Below are 27,664 nucleotides of genomic sequence, written 5' to 3'. Positions count from 1 at the left end.
CCAAATATAAATATGTAATATAAGGAAAAAATAATGGATACACAGAGAAGCACCACAGGTAACGAAAAAATAGAAAATGGCTCAGCCCACCAACAATTAATACAATAAAAGGAGAGCAAACTTAAGATGGGAGCTTTTACCTTCCTGAGTAACATTCCCCCCAAGCAGGCAACATGCAGGGTTGCCGCACTTAGATGGACGGCTGAGCACTGGTTGCTTACTAGTGGGGTGTGACCTTCTTAAAACTCAGTATCACAACACATAGCTGGAGTCAGGCTCCAAACCACAGTGATTTCCATTATCAGCAATTACATCCTGAGCCCTTTTATCTTCTGGAAATAATAAAAGCAAAAGCGGATTGAGCCTGGAGATGGTTATTCATTATCACTCACAAGGGGGAAATGCTGCAAACCACCTGAACATCACAGATTATGGGAATGGTTCTATGAACTGTGACACACACTATTAAACAAGGTGGGACACTTCAAACTTTTCAGAATTTTAGTCCAAAAGGATGGAGAGAGACAGGTAGCTATCCTGAGAGGGAAACAGTATGAAGAGCAGATCATAAAATGATTTCCTTTAAGGTTATTAGAGCCTGGATGAGCTTACCATTGGAGGGGAGCAATATATTAGAGAAGAAAGAAGAAGGAACAAGTAAGGAGAGAGACAGAGGCAAGGAGAGGAAGGTTGGGAGCAGAGGAGAGGGGAGTGCGCGGTCAGAGTGCGGGCGGGGCCGAGGTGCAGACAGCAGACGTCTGCCCAGGAAAGCACAGACGGGAAGAGAAAAAAGAGCTACGGACACACGCTGGAAGTGAAGGCTCGAGGGTCAACTTGATCTTTGAGAATTCCTCACCAAGGCAAGCTGTTCTTTATTTGGCAAACCCTGCACCCTTGATATCATCCGTGCTATGATTCTGTAACCTTTTATAACAGTCAGCTTTCAGTGTCACTTCCCAGCTAGGAAAGGAAAACTGCACAGAAGTGCCACCAGGGGGCAAGTTTGGTACTGGCAAAGGGACTTCAAACAGAACATGCAAAAAAAAAGAAAAAAATATATATATTTTTTCTTTCAGCACAGGGTCCATTCGTTGTTTTGCAACAATAAATACTGCATCAAGTCCAGAGCAATTTCCTTAATGGGTGTGTAGTGGGTATGAATTTCGCTCAGGTGTGCAAGAAATGTCACAGTGCTTTATATCCTTTCAATAAAATTAAATCCAACCTCAATCTGTCATCCTACTAGTTCAGGTTAAAATTCAATTCAGTCATCATCATGGTTCCCGCAGCCTCACAGGGTCCAGCAGAGATTCTTGGGGGAGTCTCAGTCAGGGCTAACATTTGGTCTTTGGTTCAGTATGTGAAAGGCTTATGGTTTGAACCAACATGATCCCTTGATAGGCTGTGACTTTTTAGGAATGGACAGACAGCCATCTGAAACACACACACACACGCACCTCGTTAGAGCACTCAGGGGAGGGAAGCTGGGGATCAAGTCACCCTTCTCTGCAGAGCCCTTATCTCCAGCATGCCGTGCCCCTCTCTGCTCCTCTTCACTGTGCCTGCCACCCTGCCTCCACACTGCTCACCTTCCTCTGTGGGCTTTGTCTCTGGCCAGCTGAGGCTTGCAGAAAATCTAGGAGGACAGACGTCTTCAAAACTACAGAAGCCTTGAGAGAAGCATGGCGTCCAGAGGCCAGGCCTAGTCCTCAGGACGGGGAAGGTTGGAAACGCAACAGCTGCAAATACACCTACATTCTAAGCATGCTGCCACACTGCCCACAAGACCACAGTTGTTAAAAACCCCGCTCGCAAGTCCGACAGCAAGGGACAGTGAGTTTCCTTTTTCTGGCAGATGACACGGAACTCAGATATCCCTCAGAGCTGATGGCGGGCCGGGACTGGCCGTCACATTAGCTGCCCTGGGGGAACAAAGACAAGGGCGGGCACATCCTCATCTCAAGGAGCTTCTGGTGACACACACACGGGAACATGGGATCGGGTATTAGTGGAGTTAGGGAAGAGTTGCAAACTAAAAGCCTGAAGGCCAGATCCCACTGGCCTTAACACAGGTTTCGTTTGCCAACATTTAAAACATTTAAAAGCAAAGGCCAGTTTACATAAGTTTCTATAAAACTAGAATCTCTTAAGAAAAATAAGGAGACCTGGAAAGCCAGGCCTGCATTCCCACATGGCGGCCATCCCAAGGAAGTGAGTAGAGGCTGCTCCTGGCGCCCGGAACCACCGCTCCCCGCCAGCTGGTCACAGTCCCCACCGCTCCCTACTGTGCTATGCCCCGCCTGCTTCCCTCCTGTGCTACTGGCTCACCGCTATAGGTTTCAGGTTTGCAACTCTCGACTGAGTGGACTAAATAAGATTACACTCAGGACACAGTGGTAAGCGTTCCATGAAACTAACAGCTTCTTCAGTCCTTCAGTGCTCAGTGATGGATCTGGAGATTCAGAATTATTTCAGACAAGCCTGAAGATCTGAGAGAGACTAAAGAGACTGCCCTGTTTAAGTGATCGGCTTGTTTTGTCCGCAAATGTTACAGACCAGGCCAGTCATCCTCCCCGGATCACACAGAGTATATGCCTGACCGTGTGCTGAAGACCAAACCCAAGGCACGAACAGGGATTTGGGAAATGCAGCTGTGGCTGTGTTCTCTGGTCTCATTTCCTGTTACCGCCATCCTGAGTACCCCATGGATCAGCCAGTCACAGGGGACAAGTGTGTGCTGGAGTGAGTGAGCTCCCAGAGGCCATGCCCACGGACATTCTTCTCTCAGACACAGTCCTGTCCTGACCTCTGGCCCACGGGCTCAGCCCCAGCCTTTAGAGACACCGGCTTCATTTTTCTGAACTTAAATTTTCAACAGATCGTTAGAAGCTCAGAACTTCTTGCACAGTCAGTTAGAAAAGTCTAACAGAAACATGAGAAAGCGTTAAACTTAGCAGAGAAAAATAAAGGAAAGAAAAAAATAATTTTTTATTGAGAACATCTAGACTTGTTTGGCTTTCTTGGGGGGGGCTGTGGTTCAAGTAACAATCTGTAGAAACTCTTCCCTATATGTCTGAAAATAATGCTTAAAGACCAGAAAGAATATATGAAATAAATTAACAACACCAATTTGACAAATGTATTCTACATGTTGAAAAGTGTTGCTGAATACAAAGGACAACTCATGTGAACCTCCCCTTTATACACACATCCCCAACATGCAGCTGCGTGAACCTTTAACTGCTTGACCCAACAAAGGAGAGCTACTTAGAAAGACCATGAGGAAACAACAGGGCAGAGAGACAGGCATCAAAGCTGTATGACAAAGTACCCCACCTCCTTCAGCAGAAGGGACACCCAGCTTCCCGGGCTGACTCCTGAAGAGGTTGTATGCAAGGGACTAAGTGGCTCCTTGACCCCTGATGACACAGAAGAAACTGATTACAACTAGCAGGATATCTGACAGATTGTACAAAATAACATCTTTCCCTGAGAGAATACCTAAAAGAACAGCATTTTATCTCTGGTCTTAATAGTTTGGGGAAAGAGGATATAGTATCTGTCCCCGATGGCTCAGCATGTAAACCCACCTACCAATGCAGGAGACGCGGGAGATGTAAATTCAATCCCTGGTTCAGGAAAATCCCCTGGAGGAGGAAATGGCATCCTGATCCAGTGTTCTTGCCTGGAAAATTCTATGGACAGAGGAGCCTGGCGGTCTATAGTCCAAAGGGTCGCAAATACTCAGACATGATTGAGCAACTAAGCAGGCACACAGGCAAGACATAATAGAGTATTTTCAAAATTGACATCCCAGGCATCATCAGAAGGACAGCATCTCAAGTTACACTTAGAAATATTTTGGGCTTCCCTCATGGCTCAGTTGGTAAAGAATCTACCTGCAATGCAGGAGACCCCAGTTCAATTCCTGGGTTGGGAAGATCTGCTGGAGAAGAGAAAGGCTACCCATTCCAGTATTCTTGGGCTTCCCTGGTGGCTTAGCTGGTAAAGAATCCACTTGCAATACGGGAGACCCTGGTTCGATTCCTGGGTTGGGAAGATCTGCTGGAGAAGAGAAAGGCTACCCACTCCAGTATTCCTGGGCTTCCCTGGTGGCTTAGCTGGTAAAGAATCCACTTGCAATACAGGAGACCCCAGTTCGATTCCTGGGTTGGGAAGATCTGCTGGAGAAGATAAAGGCTACCCAGTCCAGTATTCTGGCCTGGAGAATTCCATGGACTGTATAGTCCGTGGGGTCACAAAGAGTCAGACATGACTTAGAGACTTTCACTTTCAAGACACTTCTATCTTAGCTGCTGCTGCTGCTGCTAAGTCACTTCAGTTGTGTCCAACTCTGTGAGACCCTATAGGCGGCAGCCCACCAGGCTCCTCTGTCCCTGAGATTCTCCAGGCAAGAACACTGGAGTGGGTTGCCATTTCCTTCTCCCTTCTATATTAGAATATTCTTAAATATAATTTTTAAAGTTTGGCTTTAAAATGAAGGATATCCACTAGCAAACAGGATTTTTGAAGATGTTATAAACTCTATATCACAAGGTTAAAAAAGAAACTCGTGTTTGAAAAATAAAAAGAAACCAACACTGTCATGACTTTAAAGAAACAGGGGTTTTTAGTTCACAGTTTAAAAATGAATGATTGATAAGCCAAGGTCACAGATGATGAGGGAAAGAAAATCAAAATCAAGTCCTCAAAATACACAGAGGACTTCAAAATGTGCACGAACTAATATGCATTCACCCGAATGCACATACACAGAAGAAACAAGTGAAGCACAGCCAGTACACTGAGGCCCTCCCTGCCGCAGACCCAGGGAGTCGGTGTCCTTGGAAGCACATGACCCCGACCAGTGTTTGTTGTCTCAATAGATGTTCATCGGAAACCCACCAGGGAGAACAGGAGATTCCCTCCAAAAATACCCAGAGTGCCGTATCAAGTTATACCACCCAATAAGCAATAAGACAACAAACCCATCAAGCAGGTTCTAAAAGATTTAGTCCTCAACCAGAGATCAAATTGGCAACATCCGCTGGATCATTAAAAAAGCAAGAGAGTTCCAGAAAAACATCTATTTCTGCTTCATTGACTATGCCAAAGCCTTTGACTGTGTGGATCACAATAAACTGTGGAAAATGCTGAAAGAGATGGGCATACCAGAGCACCTTACCTGCCTCTTGAGAAACCTGTATGCGGGTCAGGAAGCAACAGTTAGAACTGGATATGGAACAACAGACTGGTTCCAAATAGGAAAAGGAGTACGTCAAGGCTGTATATTGTAACCCTGCTTATTTAACTTCTATGCAGAGTACATCATGAGGAACGCTGGGCTGGAAGAAGCACAAGCTGGAATCAAGATTGCCGGGAGAAATATCAATAACCTCAGATATGCAGATGACACCACCCTTATGGCAGAAAGTGAAGAGGAACTAAAGAGCCTGTTGATGAAAGAGAAAGAGGAGAGTGAAAAGGTTGGCTTAAAGATCAACATTCAGAAAACAAAGATCATGGCATCCGGTCTCATCACTTCATGGGAAATAGATGGTGAAACACTGGAAACAGTGTCAGACTTTATTTTTTGGGCTCCCAAATCACTGCAGATGCTGATTGCAGCCATGAAATTAAAAGAGGCTTGCTCCTTGGAAGGAAAGTTATGACCAACCTAGACTGCATATTAAAAAGCAGAGACATTACTTTGCCAACCAAGGTCCGTCTAGTCAAGGCTATGGTTTTTCCAGTGGTCATGTATGGATGTGAGAGTTGGACTGTAAAGAAAGCTGAGTGCCGAAGAATTGATGCTTTTGAACTGTGGTGTTGGAGAAGACTCTTGAGAGTCCCTTGGACTGCAAGGAGATCCAACCAGTCCATTCTAAAGGAGATCAATCCTGGGTGTTCATTGGAAGCACTGATATTGAAGCTGAAACTCCAATATTTTGGCCACCTGATGTGAAGAGCTGACTTATTTGAAAGGACCCTGATGCTGGGAAAGATTGAGGGCAGGAGGAGAAGGAGATGACAGAGGATGAGATGGTTGGATGGCATCACCGACTCAATGGACATGAGTTTGGGTGGACTCCGGGAGTTGGTGATGGACAGGGAGGCCTGGCGTGCTGCAGTTCATGTGGTTGCAAAGGGTCAGACGCGACTGAGTGACTGATCTGACTGACTGTTGAGGAGAAAGGTGCCGGTTATAAATGTCAACAGTAGTCACAAGTCTGCAGGTCCATGAATGAAAAAAAAAGTTGAAATGACCATGCCCGATTACATAAAACACTTTATTAATGACTTTTAAGAATGTAAATTATGTTGGTGGAATGCAGAGCTGTTGACGAAACGTCGTCTGCATCAGAACACTGAGTAATGATGAAATAAAACAAACTGACAAACTTTCAATTACACTCCCTGGGTTTTATGGTTTCAGCTTTATCTCTGTTCCCTCTTCCCAGCTCCCCTGCCCTTCTCGGAGTGAGAAGAAAAACAGTTGCCTTAGGGAGTGATGTATTCTTGACCACAGAGCACACAGCCTTTAGAAGCCCTGGGAGGCCTGCTCAAGCTCTCGCTTTGGACCCAGGGGCACTGTCTCTGAACCTGAAATCAGTGCAGATAGTGTTGAGTGTTTCAGCAAGGAGATAAGGAGAGGAAAAAAGAGAATTGGGAAGGGAACTCAAATGTTTGCAAACGAATTGATTGGCTGTGGTATAGTCATGGTCTCCAAACAAGACAGTCCCTTTGGTATAAGAAGACAAGATTAGAACATCTCTGAGTAATTAAACATTTTAAATCCATTCCTAAAAACACTTATTTGCTCTCTGACAATTGTGAAAGTCACTTATTGTGTCCAACTCTTTGGGACCCCACAGACTATACGGTCCATGGAATTTTCCAGGCCAGAATACTGGAGTGGGTAGCCTTTCCCTTCTCCAGGGGATCGTCCCAACCCAGGGAACGAACCCAGGTCTCCCACATTGCAGGCAGATTCTTTACCAGCTGAGCCACAAGGGAAGCCCAGTACTTATTTTGTGTATTGTTTAAATGTACGTACTATTTTTAAAATGAATACATGTAGGGGACTTTCCTGGTGGTCCGCCTTGCAATGTGGAGGGTGTGGGTTTGATCCCTGGTCGGGAACTAAGATGCCACATGCCGCAGACTAAGGAAGCCCGCCCTCCAAAACTAGAGAGTCCACGCGCCAGAAGATCACGAGGGCCCCAACAAAGACCTGATGTGGCCAAATAAATAAAAGGAAATTTAAAAAATTAATACATGTAGATAATTTAAAAACAACTAACACATATTGGGGAAAATACTCAATTAAAAATTTTTTTTCTAGCTGTTACAAGATTGTCGTCAAAACTTGGATAGCCTTTGTCTGGATAAACACTCAAGAAACTCTAGGCCTTCATTGGGTCTGTGCTTTGGTTGACTATTATTGTTGCTGTCATTACTATTACCTTCACAAAAGCAATATATATTGATTATAGAAATTCAGATATTACAGAGGAATGGAAAAGAAAGGGAAAAATCACCCGCAACTGTTTCTAAAATAGTTCGGTGTCTATTGTCTGCCACTTTCCCAGCCACATACACAGTATTTCATATGTACATGAATATCTAGGTGTATCCAAACTATGGGCTTTCCAGGGGGCACTAGCAGGAGATACAGGAGGCGCAAGTTTGATTCCCGGGTCACGAAGATCCTCTGGAGGAAGAAATGCCAACCCATGCCAGTATTCTCACTTGGAAAACTCCATGGATTGAGGAGCCTGGAGGGCTACAATCCATGGGGGTTGTAAAGAGTCAGACATGACTGAGTGATGGAGCACACACACACACAAACATTAATTTTTCAAAATTCTCATCATGCTATAGTGACTGTTCTATAACTTATCTTTCCAGTTAATAATAAGTTATGAATATGTTATTCTGGAACAAAAGTTTAATTGTCTATACACTACAAATTTGCATATAAATTGTGTACTATATTGGAAACAATTCCCTGTAGCTGAATATTGAAATTTTTAAAAGTGCCTTGCTATTTTAATGCCTGAGGATCAGACATGGAGGCCTTTGGACGCCAAGCAGAATGGACTAGATTGTATCGTGTGAATCACTCATTCTCAGGAGAACAGTACTACACCTCCAGGTAATATTCTGGGAATTCAGGCAGATGTTTTTGGTTTTCTCGATGTTTGGGGGTTGCTACTGGTGTTCAGTAGCATGGGCACCCAGATGCCAACTGCCCTGCCATGTACAGAGCGGTCCTAAGCCAGAAAGAGCTGCTTCACATCCTGCAGGACTTTCAAATGTCCTGCTGGAAATGCAGGTTATCAGAACCCTGCTTCACAAGCAAATGCAAACTATTCTATGTCCGTTTTAAATAAACACTAAGTTTTCTACTATCATGTAAATCAAGGGAAAATGTTTCCTTCAATGCTTTACCAAGAGTTGTGTGTCTTTTTTTGAAAATTATGGGGCCTTCCTGGTGGTCCAGTGGTTGAGACTCTGTGCTTCCAATGCAGCGGGAATGGGTTCAATCCCTGATCAGGAAACTAAGATCCCACATGCTGCACAGCACAGCCAAAAAATAAAAATTAAAAAAAAAAAATTATGTCACTAATATCATCACCCCATTTCTATTTGCATCAGCAACATCACCAACTTTTAAGAGTCATATTCATGGTGATTCTAAGAGGATGCGTAAGGATCTTATCACTTCCTCATGTCTTCTAATATTGCTGTGCCAAATGTTTATGTAATAAAATACATATCTTTAAAGATTATTATTCCTTCATACGATCAGTAAGGCCTTCTGCTGCCTTTTACAAGATTCCATATAGGTAGGCCTTATTTTCTATTTATTTCATCTTTAGAGAATAAAGAGAACATCAACAGAATTTATTATAAACAGTGATCCGTGGTTGATCTGGTGTAAGGCTATGACTGGAAGAACAAGGAAAGCATTCAGAGGCCTTCAGCAGGAAAATGAGGAGATAAAACAGGGCAGTGGGCATGACTGTGTACAGAGAAGAAAAAATAAACAGAGACCAGAAGAGATGCAAGAACAATCTGCTCGGGGAACTAGTGAAGACCCAGAAGGCTGCAATGCCTGAAAAAAATCCAAAAGAAGAGCTCTAATGGAGGACGACTCAAAAAGGAGCCTGGAACTCAGTGGAGGCACAGAGTCGGAGAGGGGCTGTCACAGCAGCAGGAGAGTGACTGTGCTCTCAGCAACAGGCTCACACGCGCACATAAGCGCACGCACACACACACACTCACACACCGACACGCTCAAACTCCAGATTCATTACCAAATCATCTTCCTCCCCTTCTCCTGCCAGAGGGAAGCCTCCTCACACCACTGATTCTGAACTCTGACAGCTCCGTCTGACACGAGTCTGACGCGAGGGGGCGAAGCCTTATTCGGTTTATTTATTTGTTTGTGATTCTCCAACCAAGATAAACCCCGAAACAAATTTCAAGTGTGCTTTAAGTGCACTCCAGGTTATAAATCACACGCTTGCATTCTCATACTACAGTAAGCATGAAATCGCATAGATCATCAACAGATATATATGCCTCCCTGCCTTGCCAAATTCACGCACACACATCCACGCCAAGAGACAGGCTAAAAGGAAACTAACACTGAGCACCCACGATGATTCATCTGCAACATACGTGTTTATGAATCAGAAGAAACCAGAACAATTAAAATTGGATGACACTAGACTGGGCAAGGGCACCAAGGTTCTAACTGGCAGAAAAGCATTTCCAAAATGAAAGGATGCAGATTCACGGATATTAATCACGAGAGCACAAGTGCTGGCAAAAACTGCAGGGAGAAGAGACGGCCCCGAATCATACTCAATTTCCAGTTAAGATTAAAACTGTATTATGTGCTGATTTATCTGATTTTAACTTATATACCCATCTTGATTTCAAATTTTCTGATTTTTCTTTATTAAAAAAATTTTTTTTTATTGGAGGCTAATTATTTTACAATATTATATTGGCTGGTTTTGCCATACATTGACATGAATCCGCCCCGGGTGTACATGAGTTCCCCCTCCGGAACCCTCCTCCCACCTCCCTCCTCCCTTTATCCTCCCTCTGGGTCATTCCCACACACCAGCCCTGAGCATCCTGTAACATGCATCGACCCTGAACTGGAGATTTGTTTCACATATGACAACAAAACAATGGAAGAGTGAGGCCACAGTATCCCCAGACATAAAAGGGACTATTTAGTTGTCCTGATCCATGTCCGTGCAATGGTCCATAAAAAATGAACATCACCTTCTCATGTGCTTTTCTCAACAATCAGAAAGAGAGAATGGCCACCATATTTTTCTCAGCTGTTAGCAATTATCCCCCACATCACCAAACAATGCCTGATGCATCCATCAAAGCAAACAATGTCCCTGGAAACATCACGAATCTCATGCCGTTTAGCTCTTGTTTCTTTTTGAGTCACTTACCGTCTGAAATGTATTCTTTAGTACTTTCTCATTTGCATTGTGTGACGTATGAAAGGCAAGCCAGATCCTGCCTGAAATGGCCCATGGAGGGCTTCTCTAGGCAAAGGGACAGGTAACTCTGTCCATCTCTTCCTATCTCTGCTACCTGATCGCAGGTTCGATGAGGTAGAGTATTTATATATTGGGTATGCACTGTGCTACCTTGCAGGAGACTAAATGAGCCACGAATAAACAGAAAGTGACCCGAGGCAAAAGAAGATGCTGCAGGTAAGGATCCAGGTGGCTACGGCTTAAAGGTCATGATCTTCCCACCTCCACCTAACTAGGCACAGATTCCAAGCACCCCGTTGTGGGAGACAGGCCTCCATCTGCGCACGCCACTCACCTGCTGCTCCCATCCTACCCTCAGCACTGTCCACCACGCCCTGCTCTCTCGAGCCTCTGGGCCATGATGCTGTGATTATTCCTGGAACCCACCTGACTGGCAGCTACTTACTATTCAAGATTCCGATCTACTGTCACACACACTAGGGTGATACTCTTTCTCTCTGCCTTTATAGGGTTTCTCTCCATCTAGGCACCTATGAGTTCCCTTGTGATGATCTCTTTACTCGTCTGTCTCCTAGAATACGAGATTCCCAGGATGGGGACCAAGTCCCTTACGTGTGTATCTCCCGGGCCAGGCATAGCGAGCACCTGATTTGAAAGTTTTCCCTTTTCTTCTAGAGGGCAAGGAGAAAGGGTACCATCTATCGAAGCTGTTAAAACTATCATTGATTTCCCCACTGAGGGCAGAGAAGGGTTTGCAAACAGGAGCTGTTACTATCAGGCCCATGTAGCTAGCTCACTGTGCTGGAGAGGGAGCAGGCAGGGGATACAGGGCTCCTGACATGACGGACCCAAGAACTTGCCCTTTACGTGACGTGCACAGAGTGCTCAGGGGATGCTCATTCAATTCAATCTGCACTCCGTCCATGCAGCAGGGAGGTGGGGTCACGGAAGGTCGACTTGGGAGACTTCAGAGTTCTTGGAAACGTGGGTTAGGAGGAGTATGCTCCCTGGAAGGGCCATGCTGGGGGAGGTGCAGGAGGGACACAAAAAGTCCCCAGCGTCAGAGGCATCTCCTCACTCTGGACGGCCAGCCCTCCCCAGCTGTGTGTGAAGGTTCCCTGCAGCATATTTAGTTCGATGGTGAACTGGCACCTCTTTCTTTTTTATCACGTTAGTCCCTTGGGCAAAAGATGCAGGGTCTTTGTTGCCAGAAAGAACAGAAAGTCTCACATTCACAAAGGGGAGCAGATTTAGACTTTAAGGTTACCTTCTAATGAGGTGATGCAAACAGTCACTGACCAGCACCAGTGACGATGAAGAATGAAGCCATTCATGGTGTGACATTAGCCACTGCCAGATCACATGCTCTGAAGCGCACTGTGAATTAGAACTTGGCATAAATTCTACAGCCATTTTGCAAACAGCACAATTATTTTGAATTTGTGTGTGTGTGTCCAGTGTGTTGTCTGGTCAAATGTAAACAATGCTTACAACTGTTTGGCATGTTCTTAGTTTTTAATATACCAAGAACCACCTCTCTAAAACTTCAAGAAGATCTTGTCAGTCTGGAATCACTTACAGGCTCAATAGACAACGGGCATTGGATCGATTTCATCGGAAGGAAAGATGTGATGTGCTTATTACTCACCAAATGAAGTTTTGCCCAGAACTCAGGTCCTTCCTCCATCTGTCTGAGGCTCGGTGGAATGTACCAAAAGCAAATATTGGCATATTCAGGCTGAAGAGGAAGAAAGTTTGAAAGCTGTTAGTTAATCTCAGGATGCAGCTCAACTCTCAGCTAGTTTCTCTGAGTCGTCATACGTGTCTTACATTGGTAACACCAGCATCTGAGAGACTACACACCCATCCTGCCTGACTTTCAGTACAGCTTATTGGGAAATTTTCTTCTCCGTTGGTGTACCCAGAGAGTGCTGTTTCCTCTGGATATGGGATAAGCACAAGATTAAGAATAAACACAATTAAGTTAGAGGCTGACCCAACGCAGATCTAACTAAGCATCAGTTAGTGCCTGACACGCAAACACCCAGAGGTGCCCTCATGTGTCCCTCTGGCGTGATCACTCACCTAGAGCCAGACATCCTGGAATGTGAAGTCAAGTGGGCCTTAGAAAGCATCACTACGAACAAAGCTAGTGGAGGGGATGGAATTCCAGTTGAGCTATTTCAAATCCTGAAAGATGATGCTGTGAAAGTGTTACACTCAATATGTCAGCAAATTTGGAAAATTCAGCAGTGGCCACAGGACTGGAAAAGGTCAGTTTTCATTCCAATCCCAAAGAAAGGCAATGCCAAAGAATGTTCAAACTACCGCACAATTGCACTCATCTCACCCGCTAGTAAAGTCATGCTCAAAATTCTCCAAGCCAGGCTTCAGCAATACGTGAATCATGAACTTCCAGATGTTCAAGTTGGTTTTAGAAAAGGTAGAGGAACCAGAGATCAAATTGCCAACATCTGCTGGATCATCAAAAAAGCAAGAGAGTTCCAGAAAACCATCTACTTCAGCTTTATTGACTATGCCAAAGCCTTTGACTGTGTGGATCACAATAAACTGTGGAACATTCTGAAAGAAATGGGAATACCAGACCACCTGACCTGCCTCTTGAGAAATCTGTATGCAGGTCAGGAAGCAACAGTTAGACCTGGACATGGAACAACAGACTGGTTCCAAATAGGAAAAGGAGTACATCAAGGCTGTATATTGTCACCCTGCTTATTTAACTTATATGCACAGTACATCATGAGAAATGTTGGGCTGGAGGAAGCACAAACTGGAATCAAGATTGCCGGGAGAAATATCAATAACCTCAGATATGCAGATGACACCACCCTTATGGTAGAAAGTGAACTGAAGAGTTCTTGATGAAAGTGAAAGAGGAGAGTGAAAAGTTGGCTTGAAGCTCAACATTCAGAAAACAAAGATCATGGCATCCGGTCCCATCACTTCATGGGAAATAGATGGGGAAACAGTGTCTGACTTTATTTTTCTGGGCTCCAAAATCACTGCAGATGGTGATTGCAGCCAGGGAATTAAAAGACGCTACTCCTTGAAAAGAAAGTTATGACCAACCTAGACTGCATATTAAAAAGCAGAGACATTACTTTCCCAACAAAGGTCCGTCTAGTCAAGGCTATGGTTTTTCCAGTAGTCATGTATGGATGTAAGAGTTGGACTATAAAGAAAGCTGAGCACAGAAGAATTGATGCTTTTGTACTATGGTGTTGGAGAAGACTCTTGAGAGTCCCTTGGACTGTAAGGAGATCCAACCAGTCCATTCTAAAGGAGTTCAGTCCTGGGTGTTCATTGGAAGGACTGATGTTGAAGCTGAAACTCCAATACTTTGGCCACCTGATGCAAAAAGCTGACTCATTTGAAAAGACCCTGATGCTGGGAAAGATTGAGGGCAGGAGGAGTAGGGGATAACAGAGGATGAGATGGTTGGATGGTATCACCAACTCAATGGACATGGGTTTGGGTAGACTCCGGGAGTTGGTGATGGACAGGGAGGCTGGGTGTGCTGTGGTTCACGGGGTTGCAAAGAATCAGATATGACTGAGCGACTGAACTGAACTGAAAACTGATTATTAAGTTATCTCCCACATCTCCTTCCAACAACTCCTTCTCCATTTAAGGTAGGCAAAGTTGTCTTCTATTACCTGCTATACCTGACGAATGCAAAATCACCGATTACCCGTGAGTTGATAACATATAATAGGCTTGGGCTTCACTTAACCAGCCTTGCTGAGACCCTGATCAATACAGCATCAGAAGAAGAAAAAAAAGAGAGAATCTCCTTGACTCCTGACTCTCAAGAATCAGCATCGGGAAGAGTGTAAGTCCACTAGAGACCTTCCTCACAGTGCACACTTAGCCCCTGGGCTCAGAACCCCCAGAGTGCAATTCAGTCCATCACAGAAATGGCTGAAGAACTGGCATTTTCAGAAGCATTTCAGAGGACTTCCCTGGTGGTTCCGTGGTTAAGAATCCACTTTCCAGTGCAGGGAACATGGGTGCGATCCATGGTCGGAGAGATGCTACATGCCTTAGAGCAACTAAGCCCGAGCACAGCAACTACTGGGCCCATGCACCACAACGAAAGATCCCACATGCCTCCACCAAGACCTGATGCAGCCAAATAAATAAATTAGTTAATAAGTTAACTTTTAAGAAGAAGCATTTCAGGTGATTTCAAGTGAGCGGCACATCATCGATGCTTGAGAACTTCTGGTCTAAAGTGGCCCAGTTATTTTCTCCAGTAATCTGGTTTTCCATTAGAAATACTTTGGTTAAATGTGGAATAAGGTCTCACAATAGGCTTCGGGCAGCTGTTTTCACAGAGACATAAACACAGGGCCTGCTAGGGGCAATCACAGACTTGTACTCAATGACCAGGCGATAACAGACATTACCTTGGGGGCTGACAACTCAGACACACGAAGCTGTACTCAGAAAAGACCATGGGTCATGCCCACCCACCTGGCACCTTCCTCATCGGATCCTTCATGCTGATAGTTTTGGAAATGACTTCTATTTTCCCACCACAAACACAGTTTGTAGGTAATAACCAGTGTCAGCATAAAGTTTCGAAGTATTTCACAGAGAGAGGAAACGGCTATCATCTCATCTCCTAAAATCAAAACTGGTACTATAGAGAGTTTGGATTTTAGTGGATTTTAAATTACAAGTGATAGCCCAGAAACATTTCCAGCTCAACAAGATAAGCTCTTGATCTGATCATCCTTTCACCTTTGAAGTCTGTAATGGGTTTATTGAATTTGACCAAAAAAAAGTAAAAGAGTAAAAAAAAAAAAAAAGGAGTCACAAGTCTTCAAAACAGAGAGTAGTTCAAAATGGAGTACTTTGCAATTCTAGTCAATTTCCACAAACATTTATCATGAGACTATAACAGTCTTTACAAATCTACACAATTATTGGTTTTCTAATTTATGATTAATTTGGTTTTTCTAGACTAGAATGTCCTGGCCTTCAAATTATTTAATCACCTAATGTGAACAAATCTATTGTTGAATAAAGTCACCATGGTTGATTAGAAAGTAGAAAAAATGGAGTTATTATCTGTCACTAGATTCTAGGAATTTGTGTCTTTATGTAAACAAAGGATTTTTTTCCAGATACCATTTATGTCAGTTATCAATTTACTGCCTCTCAGCTCCAAATCCACCCTGTCCATACGTGCTGCAATAATGGAGGTGGACACTATAAATATTTCTCCTTGCTGTCTGGTCCCATCAGAGACTTTATCAGCAGAGGGTGCTGGAGGGACACGGAGAAGGAGGAGCTGCGTCTCCTGGTCTCTTGGCTCATCTCACGGGGTTCCTGCAGTGGGTGGGGCTCTCGCCAGCAGTTTTGGTGACCAGAACCATGTGGCCCCAACAGCGTCCCCCAGCACCGCACCCTGGGTGGCTTCACCATGGCCTGGCCACAGGTGGGCGCCCATAATGGTTTTCCCTTGCACACTCTCCGCCAGGGATCGCATCGGGAGGGCCGCCAGCTAGGGCAAACTTGCCTTGGATGGCTTGAGTGAGTCCAAGTTTCATCAGTGCCCTGAAATTGGCGTCCTACTCTCCAGCACGCCAGCTGGTGGATTCCTAGAGACCCCACCAGCCTGACACCTTGGGGGGTGTGCCTGCCATCCTGTGAGTCACACACACCCTTTCCAACCAAGTCTGGATCTCAGGTCTGGGTGGGGGCGGCCTCTTGTCTGATGCTCCATCTCAGTTCTAGAAGTGATGGCTGTTCTCCACATCATCTGCTATTTCTGCACTTTTTAAGGTCTTTTTCTCTCTTATGCGGCATCTCCCGTGACTCAAATCCCCTGTTAATAATTCTTTTTTTTTATGGAACTCTTCACAAATCTACATATCATCCTGTACTGGATGCTAATCTTTTCTGTATCACTGCAGTTTTAATATATGTGCTGCTAAAGCAAGCATGATAATTTTTTTTTACATTTATTTCCTTGGCTACACTGCGTCTTAGTTATGGTATGTGGGTTCTAATCTAGTTCCCAGGCCAGGGATCCAACCCAGGCCCCCTGCATTGGGACTGCAGAGTTTTAGCCACTGGACCACCAGGGAAGTCCCAAGCACTATAATTCTTTACATTTCAGGTTCCTACTTCAAATTTTTGTGCAGTTTTTGTCTTCTTATTAGACACTAATACATCATTACATTAGCCATTCTCTTTCATTTGCAGGGCAACATTATGAATCATTTTGCAGTAGCTTCTATCTGATTCCCTGGTGGCTTAGATGGTAAAGAATCTGCCTGCAATGCAGGAGACCTGGGTTCAATCCCTGGGTCAGGAAGATCTCCTGGAGAAGGGAATGAAAACCCACTCTAGTATCCTTGCCTGGAGAGTTCCATGGACAGAGGAGCCTGGTTACAAATCCATGGGGTCGTGGACACGACTGAGTGACTAGCACAGCGTTGAATCAACCGTTCTCTCTCTTTGGCACGGCACTGCTGTGACTCATTTGGCAGTCATTTCTGTCCGCTGCCGCATCTGCTCAGGCCTTATGATCTGGGGCCTGGGCCTCTGGAGTCGCGCTTAAACTTCCTTCCTTCAGTCAGTCTCAGTTTGGATATCTCAGAAGCGACACCTGTGCTCTCTTTGCCCAGCCTCTTTGACAGTGTGCGGCTTCAGTGCTATGACATTTGAAGACTGGTGAAGCCTTTTTGACGTTTCATTTCATTGGAGGAAATGTGGTGTGTTATTTGGTGGAATACCTTTATGGTAACCATTCCTCAATTATTAAAACTTGAAAAAAATAGGTTTAAAAAAATAAGCAATAAACCTTGAATATTCACAAAGAGTGTTCATATTGAGTTCTCCTGTCTCTTTGCCTATGTAGCTTTTATTTTATATAGACTTTCTTCAAGTGCCTTCAAAGCACTGAACTGTATTTTCAGAGTAGAACTACTCATATGCCACTTAACTGCCTACGTATATGAAATGACCTCTTGGGTGTCTTAGGACCATATTTAGCCCATATTGTCTAACACTGTTTAATACTGAGAAGGCAGAAGAAGGAATTCAAGTGTCCAGACCAAGCACGTGATAGAATGGCACAAAAAGCCTGTAGCAGTCAAAGTGTTGTCATCATTTTTAAAAATTCATGAAGACAAAGAAATGTCATGAAAGAAAAGATGGGTTCATTCTACTCTGATTTTTTCAGAGAAAGAAAGGAGATATATTCCAAGAAATAAAGCCAGTGCTTTGATGTCAATTCCAGCAAGGATTATTGAGCAAATAATATGAGACTCTTGGGGGAAGAAAGGTCAATGGTCACCAAGCTGTAGTGGCTCACATTCTCTAAAACTGAGTTTTGTCAAAATAATCCCTTCTCCTTTTCTGCAATATCATTAGGTCACCACCACCACAACAATAATAAAAGTTAGCACTATGCTTTTTAATAAGTATACCTATAGAATCTAGCACATAGACTGAAATGATCAGTCATGCAAATGTAGAATAGACAAGCAGGTCATGATAGATTTTATTTGACTTCAAGTTCACAAATTTTAAGTAACCAACTACACTACTGAAAAATTCCAAAGACAGCACTTGGTAGCAAAAAGAGCCTGGGTTTTGGAGTCACATGGATGCAGCTTCACCAGATCTTTGCTTGGACGGGTATCTGTCCAAGCTCTCTAAGCTTCAGCTTGCTAATCTATGAGATGGAGATTGCATTGTCTTCCCCACAGAGCTGGCGTGATGAGTAAAGGGCTTGTTTCCAATATTTACCATCGCATACGGCACACAGAAGGCATTCTCCTATGTAGCGACTATCATCTGGAACTATACTAGTAGGAAAATATGTCCTCTTCAAGTGGATGAGCAGCACCATTAAAATCTACCACGTGATTTAGCATCGTTGTGCTAATTTCTGCCTATATATCAGAAGGGAACCATGAAAAAATTATAGCATGTCAGAAGAAGGGCAACTTAAATGTTCAATTTAATAAGAAACAGAATAGAACTCAAAATTCTTCTATGTTCTAGATATAAAATGTAGAAAAAAGTGACTTAACGCTTATCTCCAGGAATTCAGACAATAGTAATAAAGCTATTAAAGATAACAGGTGATCAAACTGCAATGGGATGAGCATTTTAAAAGAAGAACTTTCTCATAACCCAAGAAACGTTCCTGACAAAGCAAACAAGCTCACATGTAGAAGCCAGTGTACCCAGGGTGGTGATAAGCGCTTGGGATGAGCAGATGTCAACGTGTGCTGAGGAAGGGTGATGCTGGAAACAGACAGGGGTGTCCTTCGTGAAGGGCTTCCTTGTCAGCCATGCTGGGCAGAGGGGCTTCATCCCAGAAGCAACCAGAGAGTTTCAGTCCAGGGCACAGATTTCCTTTTACTAGCGAGCCCTCGTGGTGGCTGCAGTATGGAGATGGGCTAAAAGGTCTGAGACTGGAAGCCGGGGGTGAGTCAGGAGACAGTGCCGACCTGGGGGAGCCTGAACTGAGGTGGTGGCTGGAGAAGAGAACCAGTGAAGACAGTGTCAAGACTTTTTAAAGATGGATTAGAGTTCTAATAAGAGAGAAACTGGGTCATAGCTCTACTGGAAAAGGATTCCAAAAATTCATCTGGAAAATGAATTGACCAAACTGTTGATAAAGAAAATGGCTACACCTCAGCTTTAGAAATGATGAATTTGAGGCTCCTGAGAGAGTCTAACTGAACATTTCAGGACATACAAAGGATAGACTTCAGGAGACAAATCAAGCATGGAGACATTATTGAGATGCTTGATGACAAAGCTCTGGATACGGATAAAACATTTCAGGTCGAGTATGCAGACACAAGAACGGATCACGACAGAAGAGTGCAGAACACTGAAGTGGGACCCGGATGAAGAAAACTGGGTTTCCTCATCAAGCCAGAAAAGACAAAGTCATATGGAAAGCAGAAAAACTCGGAGAGGAACCTAAAGAAGCCAAAACAGGAGCGAATTTCAGGAGGGATGAAGGGGATAATGGTGCAAAACGCTGCGGAGATCCAACAAGGAGGTTAAAGAATGTGCATTGGATTTAGCATTTATAAGACTGTTGTGATCTAATATAACTACATAAAAACTATGTTTAAAAAACTATAAGTTGCAATATTGAATCCTAAGAGGAGGAGTCAATAAGTATTAGAATACAAATAATTAGAGCTCCCTGGAAGAGGAATAAACTATGAATTTTCTTACATAGAAAGTGTTCAGGCAGGAGTTGACTTCCTGTTACAAGAACTATCAAGAGAGGTTTCCTGCCGTGAGCAGGCAGTTGACTAGATGTCCTTGAAGATCCTTTGTAACTTGGAAAGTCGATGAAACCTAAATAACCCTTTCTAAGGCAGAACTCAGGAAGAGAAAAACAAAAAGTTGAATAATTACGACTCTCCCAAGAGATGAAAATAAAATATGTGAGTGATAGTATATACCTCTAGGAAACCATCTATTAGATCTTAGGTCCAACATAGAAAAACAGAATTTTCAGGGGCCTATGAATAATGCAGAATTCATTTGAAGTGATAAGTTTCAATCATCTTCAAGTACATATATGTTATTTTTATTCTTTTTAGGAAAAGATATTCAAGTACTGGATACACCGTTTGGTTGTGTTCATTTACAGTTTTTCACGTTCCACTTAACACTCTCACTGCCATCTGCTTCACAGTGAAAAATATATATGCCATGACACACTGGTTTTTCGTAAATTGACAGTCTTGCAGTTTTACAGACCTGGGTTCCCATCAAACCTGTGTTATCTCTTCTCTTAAGTATGCATTCCACTTATAGTTAATCAACCCAAGGAAGGCTTTTTTTTTTTTTTTAACAAAAAAGAGGCTAATCAACTTGACTCTTATATGTGACAGTCAAGGTCTAAATTTACTTTATTTCTCTAAATGGATACAGAGAAAAGAGGTACATGCAGATCACATACAGAATCCCTTGTAAGTAGGAACTCTGGAGGACCACTGAAGAAACCATCTTTCCTGCTTTGGGGCCATCTGGCTCCCAGAGATAAAATAACCAGGGCAGGAGGCTGCCTACTGATTACAATCCACCTTAACTTTCACTACAAGGATGTGAATGCTTTCATTTCCCTAAAGTTGATGGTAAGAGGTTCCTTCCTCAAATTTTAAGCCTTTAGGAAGAATATATAAACAACTTTTAAATCAGTTCATAATTTTTCTCATCACTTTTCCTCTCAGCTCTATCAAAAGTCCATGCAATTCTGAGGTGTACAGCACTTTTCGTCAACCATTTAGCTCCCACAACCAGAGAAATAAAGAAGGCACTACAAACTTGAGATGTCGATCACCAACTCCTGGAGTTCACTCAAACTCATGTCCACAGAGTCGGTGATGCCATCCAGCCGTCTCATTCTCGGTCGTCCCCTTCTCCTCCCGCCCCCAACCTTTCCCAGCATCAGAGTCTTTTCCAGTGAGTCAACTCGTCGCATGAGGTGGCCAAAGTATTGCAGTTTCAGCTTTAGCATCAGTCCTTCCAATGAACACCCAGGATCGATCTCCCTTAGAATGGACTGGTTGGATCTCCTTGCAGTACAAGGGACTCTCAAGAGTCTTCTCCAACACCACAGTTCAAAAGCATCAATTCTTCGGCGATCAGCTTTCTTCACGGAGAGTCGGACACGACTGAGCGACTGAACTAACTAACTAACAAACTTGAGAAAATAAAGAAGTACTTCAATCTCAGGAAAATGCAAGATGGTAACTCAAACAAATAGAAAAGGTGGTTCAGACTCAGAGTCAAGCCAACATGCAGTTGTTGCTTCATCCTTACATGATACGTATGTATCTCTAGAAAATACAGACATTTTCTTCCTTAGATACAATGCCATCGTCATGTCTAACAAAATTACTGATGACTCCTAGCAGTTCATATGAGAAACTCCCCAGCTGCTTTAATTTACTGTTTGTAATTGACTCCTTCACACCAGGGTTCCAGCGCCTCCGTTGCCTTTGGTTGCCCTCTCTTAGGTTTCTTTGACCCTGAAAATGGTCGCCATTGCTCTATCCTTTGTTTTTCTTCCTGCCACTGACCTGCTGAAACCAAGTCAGCTGTCCTGTGGAACGTTCCACATTCTAAATGTCTTCTGGCTTCTTTCTAGAGTTATTAGAAAGTCATTTCAATATGGATTCTTCTGCTATTTTTCAAGTCCCTTTCTATCTCTAGTTTTCAAGGGGTTTGAATTCTTTGATCTGATGTCCCCTTGGCAGACAGTGAGGAAATCCACGGCCAGCAGTCTCCAGAGCAGTGTCTCCCAAAGTCGTCTGAGGGCCTCCACCCCACTGGAGTTACTGCACTGGTCTCCCAACTTGTCTCGCTTATTCTTTCCTTGTCCTCCCCTCACCATCACCCCCCTCTTTCTAGTGACATCCAGCACCGTCTTTCAAATGGAAATCAGACTCCCTTCTGCTTAAAATTTCTTCAAGGGTAATTAAACTTCAAGGGGGTATTACAAAAGCCAAAGGCCTTTACCACTACCTACATGGCGCCAGCAGACTCAGTCTCTGCCAACCTCTCCACACCAGCACCTGCTACACCCTAACCTTGCTCCATGCACCTTCCTTTGGCTCCTCAAGGGGGCAGAAATTTTTCAGTTTCATGCCTTGTGGTTGTTTGTGGATTCCACCTGGAACACCTTTCCCTTGAACCTCTGCATGGCCTGCTTCTCACCAATGCACAGCAGGTCTTAGCACCAAGAAAGCCCCCGGGGGCCCTCCCTGCACCCAGACCAAACAGGCCACCCCCACCGCCATTTCAGCGTGTTTGTTTATTTATCACTCTATATATTCCCACATCTGGAACTGTCCAATTAGCCATTCATAATTATTTATTATCTCTCATGTATCTCTTTTATTGTTTCCTTAGTATCTGTTTTACTTAAGACTTCCCCCACCCTGATGTTCCCCATTTAACAATCTGCTTGCTTAATTGCCTGTTACTTTCCCTTTGAAAGTAAGCACCAGGAGAGCTTCCCTGTCTTGCATCTCCACCACACAGCAATTGCTCAATAAATCTTGCTGAATGAATAAGTACCAAAATATAGCCAGATTGCTTATACATAGGATAGATTCCTAGGCTACCGCCTCTAGGTGATTTTTACATTATCTTAAAAGTGGCTACAAAGTATACACTATAAGAAGGTCTAACTGAACCTCACATTTCATATTTCTTAAAATCAGATTTCAATAATATTTTATCATTTTAGCCATATATTAATATTTTAGAAATAAATAATATCTCTTCAAGGGTAATTAAACTTTGTTTCTTATTTATAACAAACAATCCAACAACAAAATGATTTATTTTCCCATTGTTCCAATGCTAATAAGCTCTCATTATTCTATAAAAAAGAGAAAACTATCTGCACTATTGTACATTCACTTTAATTGATTTTTCACCTACAGGCCCCACTATAACACAGTTAAGTATTTTCAGTACAATCATTATGCAACTTAATATATCAAGATAGAGGTCATAATTTATTCCGTATTATCCTTGGTAATTATTATCGAGCACTTTAATTTTCAATACTCAAAGGCAAGTGTTCTCTGTGAGTCCAACAAAGGAAAAATACTCACTAATAGAATAAATTAACATAATGGACTCTATGAATTAAGCTAATGACTTGCTTTTAAGTCTGCAACACAAAAACCAATGAAATATAACAGATTAGAAAATTACCACCTTCATCACTGTTGACTGACAAAATCACAAGTACAATTCTGTAATCACTTACTTCCATCAGTAACTTGAATCCTTCTCTTTTCTTGATTTCTTCTACTAGGTACCTAAAAAAAGTCACAATAATATTTATAAACTGCACTCTAAACATTTCATGAACCTGACTGACATACAATGAAACTAATGTATAATTTCCAATGTAGAGACAAGGCTTGGAAATAAGTAAGGGTCCCTACACAGATACAGGACTGGATTTAGATAGATACATCTATCTAAATGTGGATAGCTTACTGCAATCCACTGGGCCTGAGTAAAAAGGTACATCTTTTTCATGAGATGATGTCTATCTCACGTGTTAGCATCAGACTTTGTGTGAAAGCCACTCAGAGTAGACTGGATGTATATCTCTGACCATGTGGGATTTCACACTCACATTCTACATGGGGATTTAACATAGGTACTTAAATTCTCTAGCTGGCAGAGTGGAAAGGGTTTCCAGTGTGTAGTTTTGCTTATGCGTTCTTTTTAGATCAAGGAAGTGTAACATCCTCTTTCCCAAGGCCAGGCCACAGGGAGCAAAGACTGATCACTGATAGATACCATGCTAAAAGTAAGTGGGTTGTAGACATTGATAGAATGCCTATTAAATTATCACAAATATCAGGGAAAAGAGAATTATCATGCCATAAGCAAAGGCTGCAGCTACATGAAATATGCAATATTCTGGAGAAAAGACTAAAATGACATTGAGAATGCAGAGTAAATTAACATTGACTCTGCCCTCCTGGGCTTTGTTATTGTCTATATGAAAAGATAAATCTTTTGAACAACTAGTCTTGAAAACTAGTGATTTGATCATGAGCTTTGAAAAGTTCATAACATTTGACCCAGAATTTCAAATTTGGAGGTCAAATGTAAGGAAACAATCAGAGGTGATGACAAAAATGTACTTGCCAAGGAATTTTTTATATATAATAGCCAAAAAGGAAGGAAGGAAGGAAAGAAGGGATAGAGGGAGGAGTAGTTTTGAAAATCCTGTCCATATCATATGGAATTACAATACCATGACATGGAACTGCAGTATCATGACATGGAACATGATCATGTAACTGAATTGCTGCTGCTGCTGCTAAGTCACTTCAGTCGTGTCCGACTCTGTGCGACCCCATGGACGGCAGCCCACCAGGCTCCCCCGTCCCTGGGATTCTCCAGGCAAGAATACTGGAGTGGGTTGCCATTTCCTTCTCCAATGCATGAAAGGGAAAAGAGAAAGTGAATCACATACATTCAATTAACATTTAAGGACAACAAAGAAATGCTTCCCTTTGGACCTCAATTCCCTTACCTGTAAAACTGGAATAAACTATGCTGATTTTCCAATCTCAAATGGATGTTGTAAAAAAATTAAATAAAATCATATGTAAAAAATTATATAGAATATAAACTGTGAAAATGGAGGATTATTATTATTATGTTTATTTACTAAAGGACATCCCAGAATGTGGGTATTGAATATATCAGTGAATGGGATGCAGTTCTTTTTTCCAAAACATTTTTTTTTTAGTTTTTTTTCATAAGGTTAAATATTGGTGTTTAACATAAAGATTATAAAAATAATTTTTAATTTATAAAAAATTATAGATTAATTTTAAATTATAAAAAAACTTATAAAAATCCTATCAGTATTAAATGGATAAAAATGAGTCTTTTACATTGAACAATAATGTTGTGATACCACACACACACAGACTCACAAAGTATCTGATGTTCTTTCCACATACTCCTTTCCCTGAATAATTTTTCAGGAGATGTTATGTAGTTGTAAAGTTTTTACACCCTTAGCACACTGCCTAACTTTCAATAAAAGCAATTCTGATGGTCAATAAACATCAGAAAAATGCTTAAGATCATTGGTAATCAGAGAAGCGCAAATTGAAATAATAATATTAAACCATGTCTCCCACAGGACCCTGGAATCAAATTTAAATAGCGACAACATTCGGTGAATGTGACAGAGAGCTGCTACAAACCTTTCAAAATTAATAATACTCACATATTCTGATACAGCAAACCACTTATGAGATGCTGGTCTACCAGGAAAACCACATCAACACTAAGGTCAGTAGATAGATGGCTTATTGCATGGATGGATGGATAGGTTGGTAGGTAGATGGATCGTTGGATGGGTGGATGGATGGATAGGTAGGTAGGGAAGTAGATGTATTGTTGAAATGGATGGATGGATGGATGAACGGATGGATAGGTAATCATGTAGACAGGTAGGGAGATGGGTGGATTGTTGGGTGGGTGGATGGATAGGTAGGTAGGTAGACAGAAACAGAGATAGAAATATAGATAGAGACAGACAGACAGATGATATATGCACACACATATGTTACTGCATCTACATTACATGCGTATATGTATGTATTCCATACAGAATAATTAGAAACAAAATTAATATCCAGAAATTGACAAAGGTAAAATAAAATGTATTATAGCAACACTTATTCTATGATGCAGCTATTAAAGAGGATGGATTATATCCACTTCAATTAAACCACAGAGATGCTCATGATGCATTAGACATGAAAGCAGGGGACTGAGAGATATAGATGATGTGCTTCCACTTTTTAAGAAGCTCTAAGAAAGAAAGCATAAGCGATCCCTCTCCACATGTATACATGAGCACGGAATAAAGCATGGATGACCAATCATAAATCCCTGATGTACCTGAGGAAGGGAAAAACTGGATGCAATGGGGGGAAAGGGACTATTCACTCTCTGCAAAGTTTCATAGGTGCGGTTACTTACAATTTTTGAAAAGGAAATTAATAAAAGAAAAAATATAAATTACAAAGCAAAACACAACACACATACAATCTTTATCTATACAAGGACCAGCTTTGTGAACCCTATTTTTTCCTTACCTTCTCAGGCACAAATGTAAAGGCAATCTGCAAACTCAAAGCCAGGATTCCATCCTGAGGGGGCCTGCACTAACCCTGAACACTCCCCAGGCTACAGAATCTGGGGAATGACTCTAGAAGATTCTAGATGTGTAACTGATTGACTCTGTGACTCTAGGCAAACTCTTCAGCCTCCCTGAGCCTGCTTCAGCTTCCTCATGTACGAAATGGAAAAGGAACTAGGTTGGAAAACTGTTCCCCAGTAGATTATGACTACATGACACGCTGCCTATAGTCTTGATTTAAAATATCTGTCAAACTGGTGAACACTGCTCCCGGGAAAAAGGCATGCTAAAGCACATCTGCGGAGAAGGCAGTGGCACCCCACTCCAGTACTCTTGCCTGGAAAATCCCATGGACGGAGGAGCCTGGTGGGCTGCAGTCCATGGGGTCGCGAAGAGTCGGCCACGACTGAGCGACTTCACTTTCACTTTTCACTTTCATGCATTGGAGGAGGAAATGGCAACCCACTCCAGTGTTCTTGCCTGGAGAATCCCAGGGACAGGGGAGCCTGGTGGGCTGCTGTCTATGGGGTCGCACAGAGTTGGACACGACTGAAGCGACTTAGCAGCAGCAGCAGCAGCAAAGCACATCTGAATCATTTCCATTAAAACTCTGCTCTGCACTAACCATGAGGATCTGGGTTTTGTGTCAGGTCAATGCCCCATTCAGTCACTCTCAGCATCTGTAAAACCCGGTGTAACACTCCAACTGAACTGAGGGTAGAGGTGATCTGCATAAAGAATCATAACAATAATGAAAGGCTTACACCAGGGCTTCCAAACTATTTTCCCATGATACACTGTGCTAATAGGTTTCCCACGTATCCATTCAAATAAATTTGAGCAATGTTAGGCTTATCAATTGGAGAAGGAAATGGCAACCCACTCCAGTGTGCTTGCCTGGAGAATCCCAGGGACGGGGGAGCCTGGTGGGCTTCCGTCTATGGGGTCACAGAGTCGGACACGACTGAAGTGACTTAGCAGCAGCAGGCTTATCAATTAGATTATTTTTGTCTGAAACTAGGTGGATACTTGGCTTAATTCATAAGAACATTTATTGAACTGTTGGAAGGTTCAATAATGTCACCAAGAACCAGGCTTTTTCAATTATTTCAGCCTGCCATGTTGGCAGTGTTATTGAATTCTCTCCTGTTCACAAGACGGCAGCCACAGCTCTGCCCATCACATCCATATATGACAGTGTCCCAGGAAGGAAGAGAAGAGTTTAGAAAGTATTTTCTCATAGTTTCGCTCTATTCAGGTAAGAATATTTTCCCCAGAAGCCTTCACAGAATTCATCCTGTATCTCATTGACTGAAGCTGAGTCATATATCCAACCCTAAAGTAATGATTGGCAAAGAGAGTAGACTTGTAGACTTGGACCAAAGTTCCCAGTTGGAAT

General features: G+C 42.7%; 1 protein-coding gene and 1 non-coding gene across 5 annotated transcripts in view; both read right to left on the bottom strand.

Moving 5' to 3' along the window:
• Positions 1 to 27,664, bottom strand: part of GADL1 (GAD like acidic amino acid decarboxylase 1) — a 380,197-nt gene that overhangs the window by 59,365 nt on the left and 293,168 nt on the right. For all 4 annotated transcript variants that reach the window (XM_088831973.1, XM_088831974.1, XM_055414756.2 and 1 more), the window contains 2 exons: positions 23,347 to 23,398; positions 12,190 to 12,279 (listed from right to left, as the gene is read on the bottom strand). In XM_088831973.1, coding sequence (XP_088688099.1) covers positions 12,190 to 12,279; positions 23,347 to 23,398 — 142 coding nt within the window. The remainder of the gene's footprint in view (positions 1 to 12,189; positions 12,280 to 23,346; positions 23,399 to 27,664) is intronic.
• On the bottom strand, positions 16,415 to 16,516 carry LOC129548240 (U6 spliceosomal RNA). Its single transcript, XR_016036268.1, has one exon. It is a non-coding gene; the product is annotated as a U6 spliceosomal RNA (small nuclear RNA).

Source organism: Moschus berezovskii, chromosome 24 (genome assembly GCF_049115385.1).
Source record: "Moschus berezovskii isolate FMDL1 chromosome 24, NW_MosBer_1.0, whole genome shotgun sequence".
In the NCBI taxonomy this organism is placed as follows: domain Eukaryota; kingdom Metazoa; phylum Chordata; class Mammalia; order Artiodactyla; family Moschidae; genus Moschus; species Moschus berezovskii.
Note: the sequence above shows the minus strand (reverse complement) of the source record. Positions and strands in the feature narration are given on the sequence as shown.